Source organism: Halichoerus grypus, chromosome 8, assembly GCF_964656455.1.
Source record: "Halichoerus grypus chromosome 8, mHalGry1.hap1.1, whole genome shotgun sequence".
Taxonomy (NCBI): domain Eukaryota; kingdom Metazoa; phylum Chordata; class Mammalia; order Carnivora; family Phocidae; genus Halichoerus; species Halichoerus grypus.
In genome coordinates this window covers 41276498-41302355 of record NC_135719.1, presented here as the reverse complement: position 1 = coordinate 41302355, position 25858 = coordinate 41276498, and the positions used below count along the sequence as shown (strand labels likewise).

General features: G+C 59.1%; 1 protein-coding gene across 1 annotated transcript; it reads right to left on the bottom strand.

Annotated features, from left to right (window-relative positions):
* Positions 1-846: 846 nt before the first annotated feature.
* On the bottom strand, positions 847-21706 carry STRA6 (signaling receptor and transporter of retinol STRA6). Its single transcript, XM_078078707.1, has 18 exons — positions 21256-21706; positions 17771-17837; positions 17308-17444; positions 16038-16177; positions 15424-15447; positions 15080-15246; positions 13597-13719; positions 11232-11299; positions 11042-11118; positions 10709-10770; positions 9599-9761; positions 6295-6370; positions 5055-5188; positions 3776-3893; positions 3591-3692; positions 2676-2839; positions 2292-2441; positions 847-1681 (listed from the first exon to the last, which is right to left on the bottom strand). Exons 1-18 carry the CDS (start codon positions 21360-21362, stop codon positions 1533-1535), a joined length of 2028 nt encoding a protein of 675 aa, XP_077934833.1. The 5' UTR covers positions 21363-21706; the 3' UTR covers positions 847-1532.
* Between the last annotated feature and the right edge of the window lie 4152 nt (positions 21707-25858).

Here is a 25858-nt window from a genome sequence, read left to right as displayed (position 1 = left end):
ATGAGGTCCCCTCCTCTGGCTCACACAGCCCTGGGCGTCCGGTGTCCCAGCCTGATCATAGTCCATTGTGTCTGTTTCCCTGTTAAGGGCAGAGACCCAGTCTGCCTTCTCATCTCTGTGACCCCGTCAGTCACCACCACAGGCCAGGAAGATATTTTTCAATGGACTGCAGTGGGATCAGGGCCTGCCCTCTTTGCTCTCCTCATGGGCAGCCTTGAAGGTGGATGTGAGCTCCCTGGCCCTACCCCTCGCTTCCTGTGTATCTGAGGCCATGGTGGGGGTGCAGGAATGGGGGCAAGGAGAGAGGTTGGTCTCCACTATTTGCGTAGACGTTTCTCAAGGTCCCACCGACCCAGATCTGTGGAGTGGCCACGTTTTCCCTACCCTCTGTAGCCCCCAGGCCCACAGTGGAGCCCACACCCTGAGTCACACATCCCCCGCCTCCACCAGTCCCCAGCAAGGGAAGGGACCCCCTCGCAACGCATGGGGTCCATTCCTTTTAGGACAGCTCCGCCCTGTGCCTCCCCACCGCCTCCACACCTTTATTCATAATGCTCCCCGTCTTCCTGGAATCTCCCCTCCCCAAGTCCTGCCCGTTCTTGACGACCCAGAAAAAGTCCTACCTCCAAAGCCAATGTCCACATAGCTCAGGGGTGGCGCCATAGGGTCCCCAGTCCCTCTACCACCCAAAGGGATATGGCCATGGGTCCTCCTCTGGCCCGCACCGCATGGCCAGCCCCACATGGGAGCAGAATACGCCGCCACCCCAAGCCCCATAAATGCAGTGCTGATTTACTGGCAGTTTTCCCCCACGTACCCCGCCCCGGAGGAGGACTGTTTCTCAGGGACAAGTTTATTACGGGAAGCACACTAACCTCTTTCATAATATCTAAAGGCATACCAACTGCAAAAATATCGGGCTCTCAAGTGTGGCCAGCTCGGTGTGGGGCCTGGTTGGAGCCATGACTTTGCTGCCCGGTAGGAGCCCATGGCTTCCTCCTGGGCTGCCTCGCAGGAAGGCACGGGGCCCCGGAGAGGAGGGGGGAAGCTGGAGGAGAGAGGAAGCTCTGTGTCTGGTTCCGTGGTGGTGCATCCAAGGCTGAGGTGGGGCTGAGCTGGAACGTGAGGCTGTTCTGGCCTGACTCACCGACCCCAGTCAGGAGAAGGTTTCGTGAGCTCAGGCTGGTGGCAGAGTCAGCCTGGGGAAGGGCCTGGAGGTGGCCGCCCCAGTTCCACCGCCGAAACCACGGATTACTGCCTCCAGAGCCCTCGCCGGCTTCCCAAGACCAGGGGGCAGGCCAGAGCGCTCCCGAGGCTGCGGCTGCGGGACAGACCTCCACCCAACCACAGCGCCCCCTGGCTTCTGGTGCTGGCGGCTCATGCCGATCCCCAGAACTTGCGCACCCAGAGGCTGCAGTGGCTCGGAGGATGCTGGGGAAGCTGGGAGGGAGGGGGCTGGAGGCGGGGGGAAGCACCCCAGCACAGACAAGGACGTGGCGGCTTCCCCACCCTCAGGGCTGGGCTCCGTTGACTTAGGCACCCGACAGGGTCCTCTTCCGGAAGGCCTGCAGGGCCGGATTGTGCAGCAGCGTGTAGGCCAGCCCCCAGCGGGCCCTGCCTTGGCGGGCCCTGGGCCCTGTTCCCCTGGCCACGGGGTCCTTGGTCTGCAGCAGCTGCATCCCTGAGGGGGAGACTTTCTGTGAGTCACTCAGCAAACACCCAGCCACGCCCCCTAGCACCAGCCCCGAGCAGTCTGAAAATCCCACGTGTAGTGCTGGGGAGGCTGGGGGGCCTGGCGTTCCAGGGGCCTGCTCACTGAGCAGGAGGTGGGCAGAAGCGTGGGCTGCAGAGGGGTGTTTGTAAGGGCTCAGGATGTCATCTGCAGGTGGCAGACAGAAGAGGGAGGGGACAGCTCTATGGAAGGGACTGGAGGAAGGGCTGGGACAGCCAGCCCAGTGCCCCCCTCCCTACTACACACTTTCCAGGCAGGGAGGAAGGGGGGAGACATCTCATTCTGTGTGTGAGAAGGGGGTGTGTGTGCAAGCTTGTGGAATGGGGAGAGGGAGATAGGGTATGTTTGTATCGTGGGAAAAAATCACCCTGGCAGGGGCCAGGAAACTTCTCACTTCCTTTCTCCCACAGGCCTCGGAGGGAGAGAGGAAGTAAGCATTTTCCTGGCACTCCTACGTTGTACGTTGGACATGCATCCCATGTGGGGGGGAGGAGGTGTGCCTGGTCCCTTAGAGAAGGGGGTGGTCTCGATTCCCGCCATCTCCCGGGGGAAGGTGCACCTTCTTCTTCCTCCCCCTGTCTGAGGCCGTCCTGGGGGGCCCGGGGAGGCCGGGGCTGCTGCGTCTGCAGGAGCAGGGCGCAGAAGGCAGTCGTGGCCGGATGTGACTGGCTGGCCTCCATCTTCAGGAAGCTGCAGTATGTGTGGTAGCCTGGGAGGGGTGGAGGACGACAGTGCTGGGGGGAGGAGGGCCCCCCTCCCACGCACCCTGCCCCCGAGCAGATGGCACATGCACCACACGTGGGCCCGCTGCCCCACTCGCCCCACGGGGTCACAGACAGGCTCTGGGACACAGTGCCACGTGGCCCAGGCCAGGACAGACCCTGCCTTGGTGCTTACACGGCCCGAGCCACCGTTGCTCATGGCCCCTGCCCAGCGACCTTACCGGGGTCGAGAGTGGCTGCTCGGGGCGGCAGCAGGCTGAGATCCATCTGGCCAAGGTGGATGGCATTGTAGACGGCGGAGAGGAGCACGCGCCCGGCAGCCACCATGGTGCCCACCAGCACGTTGATGAGGAAGAGGAAGAAGGTGGCTGCGTAGAGCACTCGCCTGGGGGTGGGGAGAGAAAAGGCCGAGGCTGCCCCCCCACCCCCCACACACACACAGCCTTCCTCAGGGTCAGGGTCAGTCGTGGATGAGCACAGCTGCTGTGTGTTTATTGACTACCTACCATTTATCGAGTACACCTTTGAAGCACCCTGCCCTGTGCTGGGCCTGCTCTCTCAAGCCAGCTTGCCCCCCACCACCCTGGGAGCGGGTGTGGTACTCTCTTCTATAGAAGGGAAACTGAGCCCCAGAGAGATCGGGTGGCTTAGCTAAGGCTGTCTAGCTAGTCAATGGCAGACCTGGGGCTTATGGCCTGGATCTTTCTGTCTCCCACCTCCCTCCTCTAGGTCCCTTGTCCACTGACTCTGAGTCCCTCCTGGCGCTGAGGTCCTCCCACAGCCTTTCCACCTAACATGGAAATAATGTTTCGATTAACCTCCTTCCTGCAAAGGGGGAGGCACAGGGTTTTGGAGGACACAGAGGATCCAGGGGAGAGCAGTGCTGACCCCCAAAGCAGGAAAGGCTCGTGGCTCATATTCCTGATACTGTAACAGGTGAATAGAGAAGTATTCCCGAGTAGGCTGGGCCACTGTTCCCTTTCCGTTTGGGTAAGGCAAGCTCTCCTACTCCCCACTGGGCTTCCCGAGAGAGAGGAAAGGGAGAGATGGCAGTGGAGGGAGAAAGACACTACAAGAAAGACACCGAAGAAGAGGCTGAGGTCCTGGGGGTACCACAAGCCCAGGAGCCTCCTCACCGGTTGGTAAGCTGTGGGTGTCCATGGTGAGTCTCCAGGAAGACCCAGTGGGCTGCCATTTTCTGTAGGACCACAGCCAGGGCCAAGGTCAGCCAGAAGGGCCTGCAAGTGGGGTGGGGAGGATGTCACTATTAGTAGCCCTCTGGGAAGTGGTCCCAGAGCCCTCAACTCTTTGCCTCTCTCACCATGAGGACTCCAAGGATCGGAGGAGCAGAAGGTTCCTGCCATGGAGCACAGGCATGAACACCAGGAAGGCAAGGATCATGGTCCCCAGGAAGAAGATGATCTGCTGCACCAGGAGCCCTGCAGGATGGGGAGGTGCAGGGGGACAGACATTAGGCTCTGCGGGACCCAGCCCACCCTGGCACTCCCAGGAACCCAAGGGCTTAGGAATGGCGCAAGCCTGGATGCAGATCCCTGCTCTCCCACTGCCTAGCTGTGCCAACTGGAGCAAGTTCCTCTACCTCTCTGAACTCCTGTTCATCCTCTGTCAAATAGGGTAGTGGCCCCTACCTCAGAAGGCTTGTTGGGACCATCCAGTATAATGTCTGTGGCGACTCTTTGAAAACCACAAAGTGCTCTGCAAACGTTATTTTCCCCCAATTGCCCCTGAGTCCTTGGGGACAAGATTGCATTTTAAATTAATGTTTGCATTCCTACTGGCCAGAGACTGACACACCGTTGACCCCAGAAAGCCGTCTATTGAAACAACTGGCTAGGTGTTTACACGGCGTAATGCGTGTAAAAGAGCTTGGGAGGTATAAAATCTACCAAGATGAGGAATGACAACTTTTTGTACTAGTCATTCCTCTTCTCCTTTATCATTCTCCTCCTCCTCCCCCAGGGAGGTGAGAACTGAAGGAACCGTCAGCGAAGGGAATCTGGCCCTCACTTTTGCAACACTGAGCCCAGCCCCATCACATTTCAGAGGGCTTTATTCACTGTACAGCCCCTGGGAAGAATCAGAAACTTGGAGGTAGGAGGGGTCCTGGAAATTAATCTAACCTAACTCTCTCAGGGCAGGACCCCCCTTGCAGCCCCAACAGTGACCACAGAACCTTGCTTGCATATCCCCAGTGACGGGGATCTCATTATCTCCAAGGCAGCCCACTGCGGCATAACACTCTGTTATATAAGCAGGAATATGCCTCCTTGAAGTTCCCACCTTGCAGCCCTGGGTCCACCCTCTGTGTAAATGGCTGGTGGCCCTGAGGGGCTATCCTCACGTGAGGGGTAACCTTTCCCCAGGGGCTTCTGCATCTGCCCCCCCTCCCCAAACCTGAGCGAGCCTCCTGGAGGCAGAGAAGGCAAGGTGGGTCCCTCTTCTTACTCTCGCCCTGGAGTTCGCCCCAGCACAGGCAGACACCCAGGGGCAGCCCAGACCTGCTGAGTGCTCTCCCCTTCCCAACTGGGGCCAGTTTCTGGGGCCAGCTGAAGCCAGGTGGGGTGGCAAGTGGGGCTCACCAAGGCAGGTAAAAGCTGTCTGGTAGGCGCTGAAGCTCATCCAACAGAATATGGCCTCGCGGGAGGGGTGGGGACTCTGGGGCAGGGGGCCCAGGTCCAGGGCGGCCCCTCGGTGCAGAGCTTGCAGATTGGCCCTGGTTGGGGGAGGGGAGGGCAGAGGGGGAGAGGAAGGCAGGGATCTCAGGGACCACACACACTCCCTAGATTCCTCCTCTGGTGGAACTCCCTGTCTACTTACAACCTGTGGCCACGGACAGGAAAGCCAAGGGCTGTGGGAGCCCTGCAGAAATTACTAACCCAGGCTGGGGAGTCAGGTAGGGCTTCCTGGAGGAGGTGGTATCTGAGTAGAGTCTTAAGGGATGAATAAGAGTACATTTCAGAGCAAGGTAAGGGGCAAGGCCGGGATCAAGGGAGACAAGTTCAGGCAGAAGGCTCAAACCTGAGCCAAGTCAGAAAAGTGAGGAAACAACAGTAGGGATGGAAAGTGACTCGCAGATCAGCCACCAGGGCAGGAGGCAAGGTTCCAGGCAGACAGAGGCCTGAGGGCCTGAGTGCCAGCCAAAGTAGAGCCAACCCTGTGGGAGGAGATCCCTGCACAAAAACCCTGAGGCCTGGCAAATGCACTCTCTGACATTGCTCCCCTTTCCATGCACCCTGCTCACAACTAGAACCTTCTTTCCCTTCTCCGCTCACAACTCAGCTCCATATCACTCCCCGTGAAAGGGCAAGCGAGACAATTTGGCATTCAGTGGCCCATCACAACCTCTTCAGTGCCCCAGCGCCAGCCGGGTCACCTCCACACCCACCCTGGCGTGTGGCAGCCTCACCCCTGCTGCTGCTTCTTACACAGTCCCTACGGCCCCCGGAGCGCCCTCTCCCTCCCTCAGCTCTTGCCTCTTCTTCCGATCCCAGGTGGAGGGCTGGCTTTCCAGGCTGTTTCCAGGCTGCCTTCCCCATTGAATCAGTCCGCCCAGCAGTCCCTTCTCAGAGGGCCAAGTCCACCCCCAGCCCTGCTCAGCTGAGCCCTGTATCACTCCCACCAGACAGGAAGGCCCCACCTTCCCCACCCACCATGGGGCAGCTGGGCAGGGGGGTTGGGGGGGGCGGGACACAGGGACAACCTGGGCCTCCAGTGGCTCTCCCTTCGTCCAGGCCCAGGCCCTGCCCTGCAGGCCTCCTGGCTCAGGGCTCCCGCACCTCTTCCCCACATCTGCACGGGGGGTCAGACCCTGCCACTGACCTGTGGGTCACCAGTGAGCGGATCAGCATGAGGGAGGTGAGTGAGCAGGACAGGACCAAGGCCGAGATGTAGCAAACTGGAGGGGCAGAGAGGGAGCAAAGTGGGAGGTGGGAGCCCCTGAACTGCCCCCAGGGGGGTGCCTGGGTGGGAGTTAGTCCTGCCCCATACCCATCCTCTGCCCTGAGCGGAGGCCCCTTGCCACCTCCCCCCGCCCACCTTGTTCTCAGATGCAGTACAACTCAACAATCTCAGCCCGCCCCTCCTGCCCAGTGACGTGGTGGCCAGGACAGGGAGAGGCCAGCTCCGAGGCTGCAGACCTGGTCTCCACCCTTGTCTTGAGGCTTCCATTGCTGTGTGATCCCCAGAGAGAGACACCATCCAACCTGCAACTGCCTCCATCTCCTTGGCTTCCTGGCCGTATGGCCTTCAGGGGGCCCCTTGGTCTCCCAGCCTTGGCTTGCTCATGCCCGGCTGCCTAGCTCCCAGCATGACATGGGCCATAAGACCCCATGTCATGTGTGGGCCCACAGAGGGTGTGAGTCCATGTCAGTGTGGCCTGTGTCCTTCAGAAGGAGGGAGGTGACCACTGCTACCCATCTCCTCCGGCGGTGGCCCCTCCTGCCCAGCTCCTTGCCCCCCCACCCCCGGCCATGCCCACACATAATGAGTTTGCTGCATCCTCAGCAACAGGGGAGAATGCACAGGGCGTTGCGAGCAGCCGAGGTATTGAGGCCTCCTAGGGATTTGAGGTTGCAGCTCTCCCGCCCTCCATCCACACCCCGCCTCGGTCTGCACCCCCACAACAACCCCACCGAAGAGGCACTGGGCCAACCAGGAAGCCGAGGCTCAGCGAGAGAGTCACACTGCTGGCAAGTGATGGGCTGAGAGGCCTGCGACTATTTCCAAGCAGACCCGGAATCAGCCCCGGGTGCCTGCCCCTGATCTCATCAGTCATCCAGGGGAAGGGCTGCTGGAGCCTGCGTCCCACCCAGAGCCTTGGGAGCAGGCGCAAACACACGGGGAGAGGCACGCGCTAGTCCCACGTAGCCTCGGGGCTGGAGAGGGGGGGTCTCGGCACTGGCAGCACAGCGGGGCCACCTGGAGCTGTGAAAACCCCTCATGGCCCAGGCGGCACCCCAGGCCAATTCAGTCAGAATTTCTGGGTGTGGGACCCAGTCCCTAGCTTTTGTAGCTTTGCGTGCAGCCTGGGTTGAGAACCACTGCACTGGGGCCTTTCCAAAGACAGAGCCTTCGTGATTCATTTCAATCAGCAATTGACTGAAATCAACCAACCCACTGGCAGGTATCAAGTGCCTGCTACAGCGGTTCTCAAAGTTAGGCTTGAATGGGAATCCCCAGGCGGGCTTGTTGGATCCTAAAGGCGGGGCCCCACCCTCAGCGCTTCTGGAGTCCAGCAAGAGGCTTGAGCCTCGGGATTTTAAAGAAGTTACCAGGCGATTCTCAGGCGCAGCCAGGGTCGAGAACAATGCTACAGAAGAGCGCACTGGGCATGTGCAGCTCTGCTCGGCCCCGCTTGCCCTTCGGCAGCGAGCTCAGCACCAGCAGGAGGGCGTTCTGGACATTTCCTGCCAGGTGAGGGGTCTGCCTGCTGAGCCTGCACACGTGAGTGAACAGGTTAACACAGGGTGAAGGATGAGCAAGCCCCCCGGCGCCAGGCCTGGCTTTTGATCTTCATCCATCTACCTCCTGCTCTTCTCTCCCTCAATTGGTTCCAAACTTGGATCTCTCCAAACCCCAGTACCCATAAAATCTTCCTGCTCTTTGCTTCCTCTGGGACCCTGCTTGGTAGAGAGATCTGACTTCCCCCACGGGATGGAGGGCCTCAGGGACAAGGCTGCCCTTGTAGCTTTGACACCTTTTGCAGTAGGGAAGTTGAAGCCCAGAGAAGTGAAGTGGCATGCCCAAGGTCACACAGCTTATAAGTGATGGAGCGGGAGTTAATCTAGTCTGCCTGACTCAGAGGCTGAGCCCTCTGTGAGCGATGCCAGGCTTATGGTCCAGGTGCCCAGTGGGCAGCCTAAAACAGCTCTCGGTGTTCAGAAGACATTAGTTCCTTAAGCTAAGGAGACATCAAAGGGCCCCTGGGCCCAGATATAATCTCAGTTCCGACCCTGGCTTGCTGAGTGGCTTTGGGCATAGCTCTAATCCTCCTGGGCCTCAGTTTTCCTCATCTGTGGACTAGGAGAGTAAACACTGCTTGCTCTGTTTGGCGCCTGAATCCAAGAAGATCCAAAGTGGAGGCCTTGAGGCTTGGAAACTGCAGCATGTGATGTTAAATGTCGGTGTGGGGGGTAGAAGCAAAGCCCACCATCCCAGACAGGTCACTTCCCGCTCTGAGCCTCATTTCCTGTGCCGCGGGTGAGGACTGATGACACCGACCTAACAGGGCTGCTGTAAGCAGGGGGCCGACCCTGGGCGGAGGTGGGGCATGTGGGCCCCTGCCTGTGGTCCGGCTTTCGGCCAACTTAGAGAAATCTCCCGGGGACTCCAAGTCAGCAGATGCTGCAGGCCCCAGGATTCCTGACCACCAGGCCTTGTCTCAAGATGGTGGAGAGAGCCCCAGCAAGGTGTCAGGAGACCGTGTTCCTCTCTTCACTCCACTCTGCCCAGCTGTACGACCCCAAGTGAATCCTTCCCCGCATGTCAGGTGTGGACACTTCTCAACCTCCTCCACAGGGGCCACTGGGAGGGCCTGGGAGGTGGTGTAGGTGGATGACCAGACTAAGGGCTGAAGGAGGCATCAGACCCCAGAAGTGGAGGCTGGTATGGTTTCCTGGCCCGAGGGCTCATTGTCAAGGGAAGGAAGGAGAATGGAGATGGCCCAGGAGGACAGGGACTGGGGACAGGAAGCATCGCCCTGCCCAACCTCCCCCCCCGCCCCCCGCCATGGCGATTAGCTCAGAATCTGGCCCAATGTCCCACACCACTGCCTCCTTCCCTCCTTCCCTCCCCTCAGCAAGGCTCAAGGGGCCGTCCCCTCAGCTCATACATCCCGAGGCCTTGCCCGTCTCCCTGCCCAGAGAGCTGAGCAAAGACACTGGAGCTGGGGGGTGGGAGACACCACATGAGCTGAGGGGCCACTCAGATGACTCCTTCAGGTCTCAGAGACCTGGAACCGGAAGCCACGACCACCCCAGTTTGGAGGGGAGGCAGTCGAGACCCAGAGAGAGAGGAAGGGACATGCCCAGGAGCACCCCGCATGTCCCTGGCAGGCTGGAACTGAGCTGGGGTATGCGACTCATGTCCCCACTGGGCGCCCTCCGGGGCTCCCGGGAGGCCTCACCTTCCAGAGCCCACAGGTGATGCTTCACCAGCCATACCACCTCCTGCCTGTCCTCTGAGAGCATGATCCCGAAGCCGGCCAGTAGGTAGGAGATGTCCGTGGTGATCCCCGCCCTCACCTTCTGGATGGTGGGTACCACGCCCACCAGCAGCAGCAGTGCCACCTGGAAGAGCCCCACAAGGAAGGTGCCAGGACCTGGCTGTGCTCACACCAGGCCCCCATCCCAGATGAAGTGTTTCCTCAGCTCACAGGGAGACTTCAGGGCAGAAACTCCGGCAGCGCACAGGCCGCGTCCCCATGCCCAGCACCCATCAGAGTTCGCGGCCCCGAAGCAGCGTGCTCACCAGCACATTGTAGAGATAGGACGTTAGCCTACCAGGCCCCTGCTGTGCTTCCAAACAGCACAACTGTCTATCTACACCTTTGTCTCCCTATCGGTCATCTATCTATCTAAGCTGTGGAGTAGAAAATTTCCAATTTCCCACGTTGGCAAAAGCCAAGTATCCTATAGATTATCTCAGGCATTGAAGCTAGATGGACCTGGGTTCACATCTTGACTACCTTGAGGTATTAGCTAGAGGAACTTGGCCGAGTCAAATTCACCTGTCTGAGCCTCAGTTTCCCCCATCTGTAAAATGGAGACAAATTACACCCACCTCCCAGGATTTGGGCTTTTCGGTTTTCTGGGGGTGGCAATGGAGGGGAGCATTTCTCAAACGCATATTATTTCCGAACTACCCAAATCTGCCTAAACCTTCCCAAACTGCTCAAAGAGGAAAGTCATTCTATTTCCTCTGTTTTACAGCTGAGCTAATGGGTTCAGAGATGTTGAATAACTTGCCCAGGGTCACACAGGAGGTAAATAATGGAGCAAGGATTTAGACCCATGTTTGTATGACTCCAAAGCTCATGTTCTGACTCTACATGAGCCCCGTGAGAGTTGACACCCCCTCTCTTCTGGGCAGGCCAGGGTTCCCCAGATATCCAGAAGCAGCCAGACAGGACTGTGGTTGAGGCTTTTGGAGAGTGGAGCTGGGCCTACGTTGTCCCACGCTTGGCAGTTGGGGGCGGGGGTCCAGAGGCAAATGGCACGACAGGGGCAGGACCTACCTGGTAGATGGCTGTCCCTGTCAAGGTGGCTGAAAGCACCAGCTTCAGAGGGAGTCGGAATCCTGCAGTCCCCAAAAGGAGGGATGCAGTAAGCCCCAGCCCCACCCAGGCCTGGGAGCCCCCTTCCCTCCCAAAGGGCCCAGGTAAAGGGCTAGGGCTTGCAGGACCCTGGACCACCAAAGCTGGGCCAGGGGCTTCCCCTTGTCCCCAGCTGGAGCTGTTCCTCCTGGAGGGTTCTGGGGGTTCTGGGGGACGGGAGCTGGCCTTCCACGGCAACTGTTCTGCATGAGGCGTGGGTGAGGTCACCTGCCACTCTTAACCACAGCTCCGTACCTCGCTGTGGAGTGTAGATGTAGTTTCGATAACAGATCCAGGCCCAGGATAGGAAGCCATGCTTGGAGGTGTGGGAGCTGCAGAAAGACGGAGGCAGGCAGGTGCCCTCAGGAGAAGCCCCCGCCCTGGGCCCGAGCCCCAGAGTTTGGTTTCTTTGTCACTCTGCCCCACCAGCTGCCTAGGACCTCACCTGCTTTCCAGCTTCTTCCGGCAGAGGAGGGTCCTCAGATATTCCTCACAGTAGCTGCTCTGCAGCCCCTGTGGAGACAGACAGATGGACGAGCAGATGAGACCTGCCCGGAGCCATCCCTGGGACCCTGGCTCAGGGTGTCACAGTGAGCACATGGGGATCCATAAAAACCTCTTGGCTGTGGCAGGTGCAGAGAAGGGCCAGCCTGTGGGGGTGAGGGCCATGCCCCCCAAAGCTGCCCTTTCTCCTCCACAACTAGGAGACTAACCAGTCTCCTAGGAATACTCAGCACTGAGCGGTTCGTCCTAAGGGCTGTGTCCAGCTCTCTCCTGCTTCACTTAGTCACATCTGCTCACTGCTTCCCCCGCCCCCCGCCCCGGCCCCCTGGCCTTGGCTAGCTGAGACTGGGGCAAAAGGAAGCCTAGGTCCCATGGGCACATCCCTGAGCAGGACACAGGTTGGGGCCGTTCCAGGTCACATCCCGCAGGCCTCTGCTACTCCAGGGAGATCACAAGGGTGGCCGGATTTGTCTAAGCCACATTCCAGGCCGAAAGCTGCCTGCTAAGTGCCAGAGGCCCGTGGTAAGGTGGGGTGAGCCTTTGCCCCTGATCATTAGGAGAATACAAGCCTGTCACCTGTTGCCATGGCAACACACACACACGCACGCGCACACGCACGCACACCACCCAGGGTAGGTATGGGTCAGGTCAAAGCTTGACTGGGGCCTCTGAGGCTTAAACCTCTCTGCTGCAGGGCCAAAGAGGATTCTATTTCTTCCAGGACTTCTCGGGAGGAGAGGCATGGCTGGAGGGAGAGGTGAGGCAGCGAAGATCCCTGGAGGAGGAGGGAGAGGGCCCAGGGGGTAGAGATGTGACCAGTGTACTGGGGACCCTGGGGGAGCCACTCCCCTCTTCTGAGTCAACTGTAAAAATGAGGGGACATCGGGCTTCCCCAGAGGAGTGTGAATGTCAGGAGGCCAGTAATGACTGCCCGTGAGGTCCCTACTGCTACCAAACCCAGAGTTGGGTGGGCCCAGGGAGGACCCAGGGCGGCCGCTGGAGGACCCGAGCCCACAGGCCTCTCCCCTGGATCTCCTTCCCTCCTCGGGGCACCTCTCTGGCTTCCATCCCAGCCCCCCTCCTGAGCCCCAGGCCCCCGGTCCAGCCACCCACCACATCCCCACGACTGCGCATCAGCCCCCCCGAGCACCTGCCCACATCCAGTGTTCATCTCTCAGCAACTGGCACCAGCAGCTCGCTGCTCTGTCCTCTAGGCCACCCTGTGAGCCCTGCCTTCACCCTCCCCGACCGGAGAGTAACCGAGCCCCTTGGCATCTGGGTCCTCAGCCTCTCCTGAGGCTGTCCCCCTCCCTTTGAGGGCCTCTGTAGGGTGGTTTTCTTCTTCTTCCTCTCCCACCAAGAAGAGTACATGACCCTGTCTCCGCCCTCACCCAGGCCCGTGGGCTGGGCCCCGGCTGCACTTCTCAGTTTCACGGGTGACTCTCTGTTGCCGCCTGCATCTCCCCCAGCGCCCTGGGAGCCCCTGGGGGTCAGACACAGGCCGGCAGCTCTGAGTCCGCAGTCCCTTGCTCAGGGCCTGACTCTTGGTAGGCACTTAGAAGGCTTCTTAATAAGACTGCCTTGTCTTGTAAGAATTCTCTCTCGTTATGATTTACCCACCCATCTATCTAAAACTTCAGAAATAGCTGCTGATTATCCAACATGTGCTAAGACCCGCCCAGTGCTACAAATTACACGTGAACAAAACAGACACAACCCGTGTCTGCCCCTTTACTCCTCTTTCCTACACCTGCAAGACCTTCTCCTTATTCTCTCCCTGCTCCAGATCCTCCCTGTCCTTCAGGGTCCCTATTGAAGTCAACCTCCTCCAGGAAGCCCCCCCAGCCTGCCTCAGTTCTCCCAGCCCACCCCTTTATCTGACTTTATCCAACCATACGCAGCCTAGAACTGATTCATAATGCGACTCTGCCCCAGGAGCTTCCTGGGGCTCCTGGGCATCTGCAGAGCTCCTCGGAGGCACCAGTCTCCTGGCCTGTCTCATTTCTCCGGCTGGCGCCTCGGGGTTTCAGAAGCAGAGCTCGGACTGCCCTGTCCTCTGGTCCGCCCCTCCTCTGCTGACTCCCAGCTGTGCGCACAGCTGGCTGCCCCAGGTACCCCGGGTGCCAGCTCAGGGCCTGGCCTAACCTTCGCCCCAAGAGGGAGGACTAGCCTGTCACTTGGTGACTCGGCAAATATTTTTGAGCACCTACTATGTGCTGTGCCCGCGCACAGGGAGCCAACAGCCGTGCAGGAGTTCAGGGCGTCCTGGGTGCTGAATAGGAGCTCAGGCCAGCCCTGCCCTTTACCTCAGAGCCCGCTCCTGCCGTGTTCCTGAAGCTTCTCACCAGCTGCACCGGGTACCAAAGGCTCAGGAATCCGAGGCCCAGAAGCAGAGGCAGGGAAGCCAGCAGGGAGTAGTACTTGTAGATCTAGACAGACAGACAGACGCCCAGATACACCTACCTTCTGCTTTCCTCCCCCGACAGAAGACCAGGACCCAGGTCCCTTCCCACTTCACTCCCACCTGGCTGACGGTGGTCTGAGGCTTCGGGTCCTCTCATGCTCCCCCCTACCCGGGTCACTCAGCACAAACACTCCCACTCCCCTTCTGAGGCCCTGCGGACCTGCTCCCCCCTCTCCCGGGCTCTTGGACTCCCACAGCCCTTAGAAGAAATCCCCTCCTCCCTGCTCCAGGGGGCTACCGTGGGGTCTGAAACCGGGGATACCCCCTTGCTATGTTCCTTTGTCCCTGGGCTCTGGGCACAGGCCCCTGAAAATTAGACAAAGGCCTAATATTGACCGTGTACAGTTGTGAGCTGGGCATCAGGGAAGTGCAAGCCCTACCTCCTGGCACTGAGGCCTTCCCAGGATTGGGCTCCTTCTGCATTCACTCATTTATTTGTTAATTCAATACATTTTTACTGAAAGCTTAGTATGTGCCAGGTTCTGGATGGGGAAAAAGACCCACCAAGTCCTTGCTCTCAAAGAAACCAGCTAATCCTCATCTCTACCCTGGAGGATTGGTGTTATCCACTCCATTTACAGGGAGGGAAACTGAGTCTCAGAATGGTGACACGGTTTCCTCAAAGCACTTAGCATCACCTGGCGTCATTCTGTATATTTATTTATTTATTGTATCTTCCCTTCTGGAAAGGCAGCTCCTGGGATGCTAGGGACTTCATCCGTCCTGCTCACAGCTATATTCCTGTGCTGGGCAATGTCCCCGTACAGAGTATGCGCTTCAGATATGTTTGTGGAAGGAAGGGAGGAAGGGAGGGCGGGAGGGAAGGAGGGAGGGAGGAAGAAGCTGGGTTCAAACTCAGGTTGTCTGGCTGAGGCCTATGCCTCCACCCTTTGGGCACTCCCAGCCAGCAGTCAGTGAACCAGGTTCTGAGGTTCTAGAATTCTCTTTTCAGCCCTCCAAGACCATCCCCCCAGTTCAGGGCTCGCCTTCCTCCATCTCTTCGCTCCCACTCCGGCCTGGCCAAAGGAAGGCTGGGGAATCAATAATGGAGGGATTTCAGGCTCCCTCTTCCTCCCCCTTGGCCCCTTCCTCCTCCCTGCCCCCTCCCAGACTGGAAGCTCCTGAAGGCAGGCCCAGCTCCCGTGTCCCTGCTCTTGCCACAGAGTGCCCAAGGTTGGAAGGGCCTGCGCTCACAGGAGGGGAATTCGGGGCAGAGTAGAAGGCAGCAGAGAAGTCCAACACGTAAATAAGAGGAAAGGAACCTGACGGGTTTATGCAGTTCCTTCATGCCCCTCTGCCTCAGGCCGTTGTGCGTCAGTGGTTACCTTGGGTGCCTGAGGACACTCTGCCGTCTGCCAGACCTGGACCCCAAGGTGAGCCCAGGACAGCATGCTGCCGAGCAGGTGTGCGGCTCCCTGCCTGACGGTGGCACAGGCGGCCAGAGGGTAGTAGAGGGCAGGGTAATAGAGCAGGGCGATGATCTTCCAAGGCCCTGGAAGGCGAGATGGGCAGAGGGAGCCACGTGATGGAGAGGCAGATGTGGGGCGCCCCCGCAGGCCCCTCTCCTGCCTCCCCCTTCTGAGCCCCTCAGCTGGTTCAGGGAGCAAGAACCCCACATTCACATTCAGGTTCTGACTAGTACCAGCGTTTGTGCTCTCGGGCAAGTTACCTCTTGGAGTCTCAGTTTCTCCATCTGTAAAATGGAAATAATGGTACTGTATTAGCCAAGGCAAAACGAGAAGGTAGATGTACCGCGCTTAGCACAGCGCTTAGTCCGTTGTCAGTAAACTGAGCTCCGGCTTTCCTATTGTTCCTCCCCTGACCCTCGGCCTCCTCCAGCGTGAAATGGAGCCAACACCCACCCTGTGCAGAGTCATTGTGAGGGCTGGCTGATCTAAAGAGGTCATGTTGAGGACAGTGGCTCCTCTTGGTGGCAACTGTCCTTGTACCGTCACTTCCTTGAGCCCAGCTCAATTGTCCAGAACCCCTACTACTTCCTGCCCACCCTCCTTCACTCTCAGGGACCTGCGCTGTTCTGGGAGAGGGGTTGGCACAAGAACAGAGGAGGTGGAGAGGGCAGCCGTGACCCGACAGCTGGGACCAACGAAGGGCAGGTGTCGTGCAGTGCGGCTGGGAGGTCCGCGGGACAGCATCTTCTTGGCAGTGGTTCATGACGGGGATGGGAGGTGCCTGACTCACTACAGAAGAGCCTGCCCCACGCTCTGGATGCCCACCCAGCCCATCCTACCAGTCCAGCCCCAGGGCCCCAGCCGTGCTGCCTACCTCGGCTGGGGGGTGAAGCCAAGGGCAAGAAGGGCAGCGCGTCCTCGGTGGGGAGCAGCAAACACAGGGAGCTGAAGAGGACCACGAAGACGGCCGCAGGCACGGTCCAGGCTGTGTCCCCCGCCAGGAAATCCACGGGGCTGGTGCAGAGACAGGGGGACAGAGGGGCGGCGCTCGGGCCCTGCACCCCCATGAACCCGTGCCGTGTTCCATATGTCAGGGAGGTAGAGATGGAAACTTTCCAGAAGGAAACCGAGGCCCCATTACCCATTCATTCCACAACTATCTGCGGAGTGCCTGCCTCCTGTGTCCCAAGTTCTGGGCCCTGTGGCAAAGTGACTCAAGAACTATGCGGCCCCCCACCCCCATACACACGCACACAGCAGGAACAGGCCCGAGCCCTGCTCCCTCCGCCCACCCTGGAAGCCCCAGGAAACAGCTGCCTCCACACAAATCAGTCTGTCTGGGCTGGCAAATCTTCAGAGAGCTCGGAGAATCACAACATCCTTATGCTACAGCCACGGCCCTGGCCTGGGTGCGGCCCAAGGCAGAGGGCAGACCACAAGCACAGCTGTCCCAGGCATCGGCCCTCTGGGCAGGCCACTCAGACCCTCTGCATCTGTCCAGCTTGACTCATGCCCTGAGGTAATCCGCTTCCTTCTCCATCCTGCTTCCTTCTCCCCCCACTAGGCGGGGCAAACTCTTACCTGGGCCCACCAGTGACAGAAACCCAGGCTAGTTCTCCACAAAACCATCATGGCAGGACTCACCTTGGTGTGTGGTCTGGGCCTGGGAGGCAAGGCTGTCTGCACTGGGGCTCCAACTGCCACCTCCCCCAACCCTTTGGTCTCTCCCACATGAGCCTGCCCAGTTCCATCTCAGGGTCATCCCTGTCCCAGGCTCTGGGGTTGTAGGACTGAAGGAGACAGGGGAAGAAAGTTCTAGCCATGGGGACTGGAGATCAGTCCCTCATAATCTGCCATTAAGCATCAGGGTCCGAGTGATGCCTTCAAGGGAAATGAGAGTCAAGATGGCATGGGATGGCCATCGCCTGTCCAGACCATGGGCCACCTGAGGTAATGCGTCCTGGAGCCAGGCCCTGTTGGGCTGGTGTCTCCTGGGTCTAGCACAGGAGCAGGTGGACCTGAGTGCGGCCCTCCCCTTCCCTCTGGGGCTCCCGCCTAAACCTGGGGATCCAGATAGGGGTAGCGAGAGCCCCCGGGCCGAGAGAAGTGGGGGTGTCCCTGAGGCCAGAGCTGCTTCTAGGTACCTAACAAACCCCCACCGTCCCAGAGTGGCCCCGTCAGCCGGGCCACCTGAGCGGGGGCGCCCAGGCCCGCCGGGCCCGTGGGGGGGTCGGAGCCGGCGGCACCTCACGAGCACAACCAGCAACAGCAGCACCAGGATCTGAAAGGAGAGCACAGAGCAGGCCTTGGGTGCCCAGTCCTTCCCCGAGGGGCTGAGTCTGAGGGCTTGGCCTCAACACCCAGGACCGCCCTACCTCCCAGGGCACGATCACGCGGCAGACTGCGGACTGGCCAAGCGAAGGGTGACAAAAGTCGGAGAGGTTGGACTTGGCCCGCATCTTGGTTTGGGTCCCCACCCTGGGTGAGCTCCCAGAGTTGGGGCTCCTGGGGTTCCCCTTCGCCAGCCCAGCAGGGAGCTCAAGTCCCCCTGTCCAGTCTGGCGATAGGTGGCGAGCGGCGAACAGGTCGGCCTCAGGGTAGACTCACCGACAGCAGGGCCAGGCCAGCGTGGAGGAGGCCCGACAGCACGCTGGGGCGGCAGGTGGGCACCACTCTGCAGAGCAAGGGAAGGTTGGCTCAGGCCTGGGTGTGTACACTGGAGCTCCGCCCACCACCTCCCTCCACCCTCCGATCTCTCCTCTGCAAGCTGGCCCAGCTCCACCTTCTAGGGCTCGTTCCAGGGTTTCCATGCCCCTCGTGGTGCGCTCTGAGGTTACAGGGCTGAAGGAGACAGGGGGCTCCCAGGAGAAGGCATGGGAGAAACAGAGTGGGCCAGCTCAACCCAGCCCCTCTTCTTTCTCACCCATTCTTCCTAGCCTTCAAGGCCACTTCATTCCCCCCTCTTCCAGGAAGCCTCTGACTGCTCCAGGCCTCATAGACCTCTCTTTCTCAGAATCGTGGTGGAGCCTCTTGCCTGGGTGGAGCAATTGAGTGTTTGGTCCTACGATTTGCCCTGTGGCATTTGATGTGAGTTTAAAAGATGGTTAGCATCTTTTGAGGCAAAGAAGGGGAAAGGGAGCTCTGTGTAGAGGGAGGAACACGAGGAAGCGAAGTGACAGGCAGCAGACGGTGTGGCTGGGGCCAGGCAAGGCTTTCCGTTTGCCTGCAGTCTATAAGGTTGCAGGCAGGCCGGGAGCAGGTCACAGAAGGCATGGGAGGCACTAGGGAGCCATTGAGGGTGTTGAAGCAGGCCGGTGTTCTGGATCTGGGGAGATTTCTGGGGCTCAATTTGAATAATAACAGCAGTAACTAGTACTTACTAAGAATTGACTACGTGCCAGACGCTGTTTGTTCCTTGTATTAACTCAGGTATTACTGACAAAGTGGGTGCTATTATTGTCTCTGTTGTGTAGACAAGGAGACCAAAGCTCAGGGAGGCTAAATATCTTGCCCAAATCACACCGGAAAGCAGCAGAGTAAGGATTCGAACTGAGGTGGTCTGGCTCCAAGCCCCCACATCTGACCAGGAGGGGAGAGGTAAGGAGTATGGAAGGAAGTTTTAAGTTGAACCATATGAAAGTGTCATTTCTGTACATCAAAAACAGTTGAAAATTCACATTTTCAAGGAGTTCAGCGTAAGCAGCGACTGGGGAAGGGAGACGATAGGCTGCACCTCAGGCGTATATAGGAGGAAGAATGTAGATGCCTGGAGATGGAAGAGCAGACGAAAGGGGTTTCCAGAATGACTGCAGAGTTTTAGGCCTTATTCTAAGAGGAGAGGTGAGGACCAGAATCACATGTAGCCAAGGAAGCGAGGCTTGGTCTCAGACACTCAGAGACAGAGGCCGGACTGCAGAGTGGTGAGGACACTGAGACAAAGAAGGAGCGGGACAACTGTTTCTAGAAGTTAGTCTCTGAGCGGGAGCCTACAAAGGGCCCCACTCAGAGGGAAAAGGCCGACTGTCTGGGGTGCGGGTCCTGATACCCACCCCCATGTCACCACCACCCCCCCCCAGCAGAAGGGCCTGCCAGTGACCCTGGTGCTGGCCTCATGCTGGGAGGGCAGGCCAGGAGGGAAGCCTCCAATTCCCCAGGCAGCCCCGTGAAGTGGTGGGGAGGTGGGTGTCATTCTGGATGGCTGCCACAGGCATTCGTGTCCCCAGGCTCTGGCTGTTAGTGATAAGTGGATACCATGTGGGCAGATGTCAGGCTGGGTACATGACTGGGTCAGGGGGGCTCCGGGGGTAGGAAAGGGCCAGGTGGGCTTCCATGGATCAGTCCCGTGCCCACAGAAGACCCCACATGACACATCCCACCCCCATCAGACTCACTCCCTTCCCAATCTTTTCAACCAGGTCTTTCCACCATGAGGGCACCTGGACAAGTGTGACCAGGAGACAGAGTCCAGCTGGCCACTGGAACCAGTGCCCACCAGCCCGAACCAGCCTGCTGGGGGCACACTGAGGTGCAGGGGGGCCCAACATCAGGAGCGCCTCGAAGCTTCAGTGCACCATCTCCCTGGGGTGTCTGACTCACTCAGGGAGAGGTGGGCCCAAGTTCAGCTCCTTGGGATTCCCCTTGAGCTTCCACTTTTGGGGGTGGCGCTTAGGGGACAAGCAAGGCCACTTGGATTGACCAAGTAAGTAGAGTCAAAAACAAACCTCCCCGTTGTTGCCTGCAGTGGGAGAAGGCAGCTGCAGATTGCAGATGCCTCACACGCTAGAGTCAGTGCTCCCCGTCGCCCGGGCCCTGCCGTGTACCCAGCTTCAGTCTGAGGCCGTATCTGAAGAGCCTGGCCCCAGCCAGTGCCCGGGCCCTGAGGCTCGCAAGGACACAGCTGCAGATTAAGGTCTTACCCCAGGTCAGGATCCATATCCTCACAGGGTCCTGGGCCCCTCCCCATTCTGCTGCTTCTCCCACTCCAAAACTATGCAGCAGGGACAAGGGGAGCCTGCGGGCTGTCCAGAGCAACAAGGGAAGGGCTCGGCCAGCACCCTTGCCGACCCAGAGCTGCTGACCGGGTGGCCAGCACCCTGAGTCCTCCCAGCATGAGGCTTAGCTGGGGCCTCTGTCCCTGCCGGTGACCCAAGCCTGGCCAGGCCACAGTCCCAGCCCCTGGGGGGGGCGCACCAGCGTTTCTCCTTCTCTAGTTTCAGGTGTTGATGGAGAGCAGATGTGTGCACATCTGGCTCGGCCACCCCCACCCCCTAGCCTCACCTTTCCAGCTCCCCAAACCCTCAGACAGAGCAGGGAGGTGGGGGATGGGGCAAGGGCCGGGAACAATAAGGGGAGAACCGGGCTCTGGGGCCCGCACAGGCCAGGCGTCCTTGGCAGCATATGGGGCCCAGGGAGGCCCAGCCCCTCAACCAGGGTGCCCAGACTAGACAAAGATAGGGTCTGGCAAAGGGAGCCGTGGGCCAAGCCCTCTGGCCACACTGGACTGGGCCGAGGCTGCCTCCCTCCCCTGGGCTCGCCTGAGCACTCCTGCTAAAGAGAAAGGGCCTCCTCATCTTCATGGAGACTGAGAACCGGCCAAAGGCATCGGGCATCTTTCCTCAAGGACCCTCCCCCCAGCCTTTCTTCCTCAGGCCTCCCCCTGCCCTGGGCTGCCCAGAGGGCCTGACAGCTGGTGGCCACCACACCCCGGGTGGTCACCACAGGGACCAGGAACCCCTTGAAGGCAGGCCCAACTTCCCTCAACCATTCAGCCAGCACGCTGCAGCCCAGCTACCGGCCAGAGCCGCGCCAGACTGGATGGATCTGAATTTGCAAGGAGAAGGCCCAGGAGGTTGTATTTTTAACAAACCACACAGATGCTTTTGAAGTGACAGCCTGGCCCAGGACCCCCACCTCAAGTATCAACACCGGGCCAGGGCCGTTTTTCTCCGGTAACAGGAGTCTGAAGCCCAGAGACGCTGTGACTTGCCAAGGGTCACACAGCAAAGGGCAACACAATTCATCTTAGCAGTGGCTTCCCCATCCCCCCATCAGTAACCTCTGCCACACCCCATTCTGCGAGCAGACAGACTTACCCTTCTGGCTGGAGCTCCTGATCCCCCTGGGGCTCGTCGATGTACCAGTTGGAGTAGTCATCTGTGGCCCCGGAGGAGGTCTGGTTCCCCACTGCCTGGGACGACATTCTCCGGCCTTTCTCCTCTGCCCCCCCTCCCCTGGACAAGTGGGGGAAAACCACTACAGATGTGAAAAGAGGCTTAGGGAGAAAAAAAGAAAGAAAGAAACCCAAACAAAGAAACGTTTCTGTTTAATCCTAAAGGTTACTTTCTTGCTTTTAGCTCTCTGGGAAAAGCCGGTCTGGGAGAGAGGGCCTGGGCCAACCTGCTGGCACAGGGAAAAGGGGAAGGGCTCCTCGAGTCCCTTCCCGTCCCTTCCCGCCCCGTCTTGCCCGCTCCTGCAGGGAGTTATCCCCTTGGGAAGAGGGCGGCCCTCGGGGTCTTTGGGGCTCTTGCTGGAGCACCTGCCTGTTTGTCTGACCACCAGCCTCTGTGCAAAGGCCCATTTTCAAAGAAAGTTTGTCCAATCCAAGCTGTCCACAGAAACCCCCCCTTCCTTCCCCCTCCCCAAAGCCACCCAAACGACCCACAGACACACACTCAAGGAAGGGCAGGGAGGAAGGAGCTGCAGAGATGAAAGGGTGGGCGGGCAGCAGGCGGGCCCAACACAGCTGGAACCTCCCAGCTGGGCTCCAGGTCCCTCCTGCCCTCAGGGGTCAGCCCAATCCCCCTCTTTGTTAGGCTCCCCCGAGACAACCCCCCCACCCACCCCACCCCCAGCCTTAGCCTGCCCCTCTCTGCCTCCTTTGGCCCTCAGTGATGGGATCACATCATGGTCCTGACAAAGTGCCCTGCCAGGGTAGGAGGCCCCAGCTCCACGCGGCCTGAGCCCTGCAGGCGTGTGGCCAGGAGGGTCCGGCACCAGGCTGCGCATACGTACCTGCCTCCTGTGCCCCCCCAAGCGCCCACACCTCTGCCCTCTGCATCTGCAGGGCACCACGCACACAGTCCAGCGTTCGGCAACCCAAGGAGCAGCTGGGGCTGGACCAGGGGTGGAGGCGGGGAGGGGGAGCCTGTCCACTCCTTCTCCTGGGTTTCCATGAAGGAGGCAACATGTGTCTCACTGGTAAAAACTTCTAGTTTCTCCAACTTGATTTCACAAGGAGATAACTCACCCTCATGAGGAGGAGATTAGTCCTCTAAACACAAACCAGACCCACGGGTAAGCAAGAAGAACCCCTCTTGTCCACGGTTCCTCCCATGCTATGGGGTGAGGGTGAGGAAGGCAGGGCCCAGGCAGGGGCTGGGGCTCCCTCTCCATCCCCCCACCCTGCCCCTGAGAAGCTGTACCCCTGGCTGGCTCCCCTCCCCTTCCTGGCCCCAGCTCGGAAGGGAAACAAGATGCAGATAAAGACAGTGAGCCCTTCTCAGGCCCCTGTCCCTGGGTGGGGGTCAGGCCCCGTGAACATCTGAAGGTCCCTGTCTTTCCAATACCCCAGGGGACCCTGGGCCACACACGCCCTCCAGCTAAGGCACTCATTCCACAAGTGTTTTTTCTAAAGGCATTCATACATGTATTCTTTTAACATAAATTCATTGAACAACTACTAAGTACAGGCACTATTCTGGGCCCTGGCATGTGAGAGTTTACACTTCGGGGGGGGGCACAGACAAGTAGGTAAATAACCACGAGTCTGAATCTTCCTGTCTACAAAGGGAAGGCACAGAACGCTCTGATGTATACCATAGGAAGCTGAATTTGGTCCAAAAAAAATGGGGGGTTCCCGAAAAAATAAATCTTTTCATGGAGATCTGAGGGCAAGGAAAAGTCAGCTGTGCGGAGGGTGGGGGTCTTGAGGATGGGAGTGGAGCAGAAGGAAGCGGGTATCCTCATAGAGGGAACAGCCCCCCGGAGGGAGGGGGTGCTCAATGGAGACTGAGCTTGAAATCCTAAAAGCTCCCCATGCAAACTTCGTAGCCAGGCCCACGAGGCCTTCCAGGATTAGGGCCTGAGTGCCATGTCGGCCTTGGCTTCTCCCCCCTCCTTCCCAAATGACCCTCTTCCAGGAAGAGGGCTCAGACCACCCCTCCCCCTCCTGCAGAGCTGTCAGCGGCAGCTGACTCAGAACTGAACCTGAACTCTCTGTGATGCAATGCAGGAGCCCACACTACCCATCTGTTCCCAGGAACTTGGGGTGAATCCAGCCTCCTAAGCCTGGCTGTGAGGTTCTGGGGGCAGAACTCGGCCTCTTCTCTTCTTCCTCCCTTATTCCGCTGGTGCACACACAGTATGGGGCTCTCGGGTGACGAGGACTTTATGAACTGGGTTTGGCCAAGCCATTGCTCGTTCTAGTGACCATCACCCTCCACAGGCCTGCCCTGCGCAGGCTCCTGTGTATGTCTCCAGCCAGGCATTTCAGAGCCTCTGCTCCAACACCAGAGCCCCACACCCCCTTCTCCGCTCAGGATTTCTGGACCCCCAGCCTAGAGAGCAATTAACTTCTATCTGATCTTAAATCCCCCTGGTGATATATCCAACAATTGGAGTCCAGTCTGTGATGGAGAGCTCACTCCCTCTATACAAGGCAGAGATGTTCATCGCTGGGCAACTCTGCCTGTCAGAAACTGCTTCCTTCCCTGGAGGAAACCTCCCCGGTCTGGTTTGTTCATTCATTCATTTACGCAACAAATGTTGATTGCATCCTGATTATGCACCAGGCAAGGTTCTACATGCTGAGAATGTAGCCATGAGCAAGAGAGGTACGGGGAGACAAACGTGTCATGGCACTGAGAGGGAAAATAAAGTGGGGCGAGAGAAGAGAGACAGACAGACAGGAGGTGGCTGCTTTAGGCTGGATGGTCAGGGAAGGCCCCGCAGAGGAGGTGACGTGTGAGCAGAGACCTGGGGGAAGAGAGGGGTACCTAGCTGGGCACTGAGGAAAGACATTCAGGCTGCCTGAAGGAGCCTCCATCAGCCTCAGGGGCTGAGCCAGGCTGGCAGGGAGGGGCCCAGCTGAGCCCAGACCCAGTCCCTGACCCAATCCCTTCCCCACAGCACCTCTCGCCCCACCAAACCCTGCTCTGCCCCCAAAGGGGCTTGCAGTGGATGCCTTCCAGCGGCCTCCCGCAGGGATATCCCAGGGCCCGTGAGATCACCTCCCGCCTCACTGGGGAGATGCAGAGGTCACCTTCAGGAGGCCCCAACCAGAGGTGAAGAAATTGTGAGCTTTGTCCCTCTGCTTGGGTGTGGGCGCAGTGGACAGCAGGCCGCACCTTGATGGAGGCCACACGGACAACGGGCAGGAGCAGGCCCAGGGGGGAAAGCACAGTTCCTATATGGAGTGGGAAGTGCCCTGGTCGGGGACGCAGCCTTACCTGGGTTTGAACCCTGGGGCTGGCTGTGTGATTGTGAGGGATTCCCTTGGCCTCTCTGGGTCTCAACCCTTCCTCTGTCCCAGGAGGGGTGGGGCTTCCAGCCTGGCTTTGACTATGGGCTCTGCTCTCCCTGAGGCCCCTACTCCCTGCCCTCAATGACTTCACGGCCCAAGAATGTGGAGCAGCACACCAGCCACTAGCTGTAGCGAGAAGGTCAAAGCCACAGAGGCTGTGACTACCCAGGTGTCCCCTATCGTCTTCTACCCACCCTCCTGCCCCCCTCTGCTCCCCCCCCATTCCCCCATCCACGCTGGTGGGGGCAGGGAGGGAGGCAGGCCAGGTGAAAGAATCATGGATACTGGGGGGCTACATAGCTCAGGCTGGGAGGGGGACCCCACTTCTTGAGTCCAAAGTACCTCCTCAGCTCAGAGCTGGAATGGCTTGGTGCTTGCATCTGTAAAATGGGAGGGTTGGCACCAAGGTGTTAGGAGAGATGCCACCTGGCCAGGCTGCAGGCAGGCCAGGAAATGTACTGAGAAGAGAAAGATGGTAATGATGTGCTCCTGACGAATTTCTCCACCTGGCAGCAGAGTCCACAGCCGACCCACGGGAGTTGGCTTTATAGGGTGACTCATACCCAGAAGAGTCGGAGACTGGTACTTGCCATCAGGAGAGGAGGGGCTGGAGAGTGGAGGGACTTCAGAGACAGACTGTAGAAGTTCCGAGAAGAGGGGTGGGGAGGGGGATTTATAAGGAGACGTCTTGGGCAGTCTTGGAGGCTTCCTGGAGGAGGGGGCCTGGAGCAGGGCACCAATGTCAGACAAGGTCAGCAATGGTAGTAAGAATGAGGTGCCTTAGGAGAGCTAAGAAGGGGAGTCTGGAAGGCAAGAAGACGGGGCAGGGGTGCCAGTCTGGTGTGGTCTGCGTGAGCCCATGTGGGTACACTCAGAAGAGGCTGGTAGCAATACCTGAGGGGCTCCCAGCGGGGCACAGATTGGGGGCCTAAGCCCTGCTCACTGTTAGAAGGGGTCACAAAAAGCTTCTGGGTTCTGAGAAGACAAAGGCCATCTGCTGCCTGGGCCTGACACGAGCTGCTCTGCTCTGCCCCTGGGGCTGGAGCTGGCCCATGAAGGCCTTGGGACAGGGCTTCCTTCCTCCCCATGTTTTTGTTCAAGTTGATTAAATCTGAGGAATATTTGCGTCCAGGAACAGAGGCCCACGTGTGCGCCTTCAGCAGCCTGTGGTTATC